This window comes from Ruditapes philippinarum, unplaced genomic scaffold (genome assembly GCF_026571515.1).
Source record: "Ruditapes philippinarum isolate M1 unplaced genomic scaffold, ASM2657151v2 ctg21415_1_1_1_1, whole genome shotgun sequence".
Lineage (NCBI taxonomy): Eukaryota > Metazoa > Mollusca > Bivalvia > Venerida > Veneridae > Ruditapes > Ruditapes philippinarum.
Window position 1 is genome coordinate 10,007 of NW_026859560.1, and position 1,948 is coordinate 11,954.

The 1,948-nt window shown below is 32.6% G+C and overlaps 1 protein-coding gene across 1 annotated transcript; it reads right to left on the reverse strand.

Annotated features, from left to right (window-relative positions):
• Window positions 1–250: 250 nt before the first annotated feature.
• LOC132756969 (52 kDa repressor of the inhibitor of the protein kinase-like) lies at window positions 251–697 on the reverse strand (the record flags this gene model as incomplete). Its single annotated transcript, XM_060748112.1, has 1 exon — window positions 251–697. A coding segment is annotated over one exon (447 nt), but the record flags the coding sequence as incomplete, so codon positions are not given.
• Between the last annotated feature and the right edge of the window lie 1,251 nt (window positions 698–1,948).

Genomic DNA, 1,948 nt, shown 5'->3' on the forward strand with positions numbered 1-1,948 from the left:
GGTCCCCGAAAAAAATTGATTAAGCATCATTTTAAAAGGCTGAAATGCCATAAAATAGCTTCTCAAATGTCTTTCCCTGACTAAAGCTTAACCAATATAAAAAACTCAAAGTATTAAACGTATTACAACAAACGATTAGATTGTATTCCTTCTTCATTACTATTTACTATATATTTATTCATTCATTCTTTTTTATTATAATTTTTATGTTTTTATTTATTTATTTATTCATTTACATCTCTGTTATAATCTACACTTTAAATATCAAAGCCAGTCTTCTTTCTTTTTTAGCCGCAAAAATATCGACAATACGTTCAGCATCAAGCTTCTTTTCCTGGTAAATGTTCAGAAGTCCCAAGCCGGACAGCCTCTCAGTCGTCATGGTTGACCTGAGGTATGATTTAACTCTACGCATTGTAGAGAACGATCTCTCTGCAGTAGCGGTAGAGACCGGCACTACCATAAGAAGTGCCAAGCATTTCCTGATATTTGGATACAATGCTTCACTTGTAACTTTTAATGAATCCGTTAAGTTTTCTGGAGTCGTTTCTCGTTGGGCAGCTAGTGTTGGATCAGTCCACCACGTCCTCCACAAGACACATTCACGGAGGAATGTATCTTCGTCAACATCCAAGCATGTCTGTAGACCCCTGTATAGTTCTCGGCACTGTGATACAGGAAGACCAGACTTTGAAACCTATAAAATAATCGATAATTTCAATATTCCAATTTAAGCATAGAATCAATTCTTTAAATGAAATAATGTTAAAAGAAGAATTCCTCGTTATATATGTAGTAGTAATGGATTCAATGAGCATTTTCAAATCTGCAGTACATGTCTTAGTAATCAAGAATAAAGTTGATTTAAACATGTTTACAAATTATCATGAAAGCTACAATATAATGTGATTAAGTATTTGTCAAAATATATGTCGACATACAATTTCTCTCAGCATCACTCAGTACTGTTCACACAACGAAACATATAAAATGCCCAATTTCATACAATATTTTCTATTAAAATGCTAACTGGAGAGATACTGGGTTTTATTGGTGAATTAAAACCCACATCACCAACAGTATATCATTTACACTGTGACCGAACTTGTTTTGGTGTACGCTTCAATTTTCATGATTCCAAAAATTTTGTAAATTAACTTGTTAATGGTACGGAAGCTTATCAGGGCCTACAGTTGATAAGATGTTTTACGCTAAGTTAACTTTTTTTATTCGCATTTATAAGATGTTTTCGAATGTCTCAATAAAATTTACTGACAAAGATGAGAAGATTTAAGGCATTGCAACTGAACTTTTCTCGATATGCTCTCCGATACGGAAGCTTCAAATGGTCACCTCTTACGCGATCTTATGTGAGAAGATTTACGCAAGTGGAAAAAAATAAGGCGCAAAGGCATGATATTGTCAGTGTTTTCGCAAAAAATAATTCGCATAAACGAGAAAAATTTAGCTAATTGGCCAAATTTTTTGTTGCAAAAAACAGAAACATTGCACATGACGAGTAATATTTTGACGAGAAATAAATAAAATGTTTTTTTCGAAAAACATGTAGACGCAATAGGTGATACATTTCACTTTCTCGAAAAAAAATATGACGCAATACCTAATACATTACACCTTGTCGCAAAAACTTTTGATGCATTACCCTAAAACATTTCATTTGATGAAAATATGTTTTGCTCAATTTCTAAAGTGTAGTCTGGTTTCGTTATATTTTTGTCGTGAAATGCCATATATCATACACAGCAGCGATAATCTTGCACGACCGTAGGGAGTGCTATATTGTCCGCGTGAGAACAAGTGCATATTTTATCATACACGATAAATATCCCTTTTATTAAATACTTATTTCAAAATTGTATACTGAGTTAAAAATAAAACCTTCATTGTTGAAATATTTTTAAAAATGGCTTTTAATAATGTAAATGTC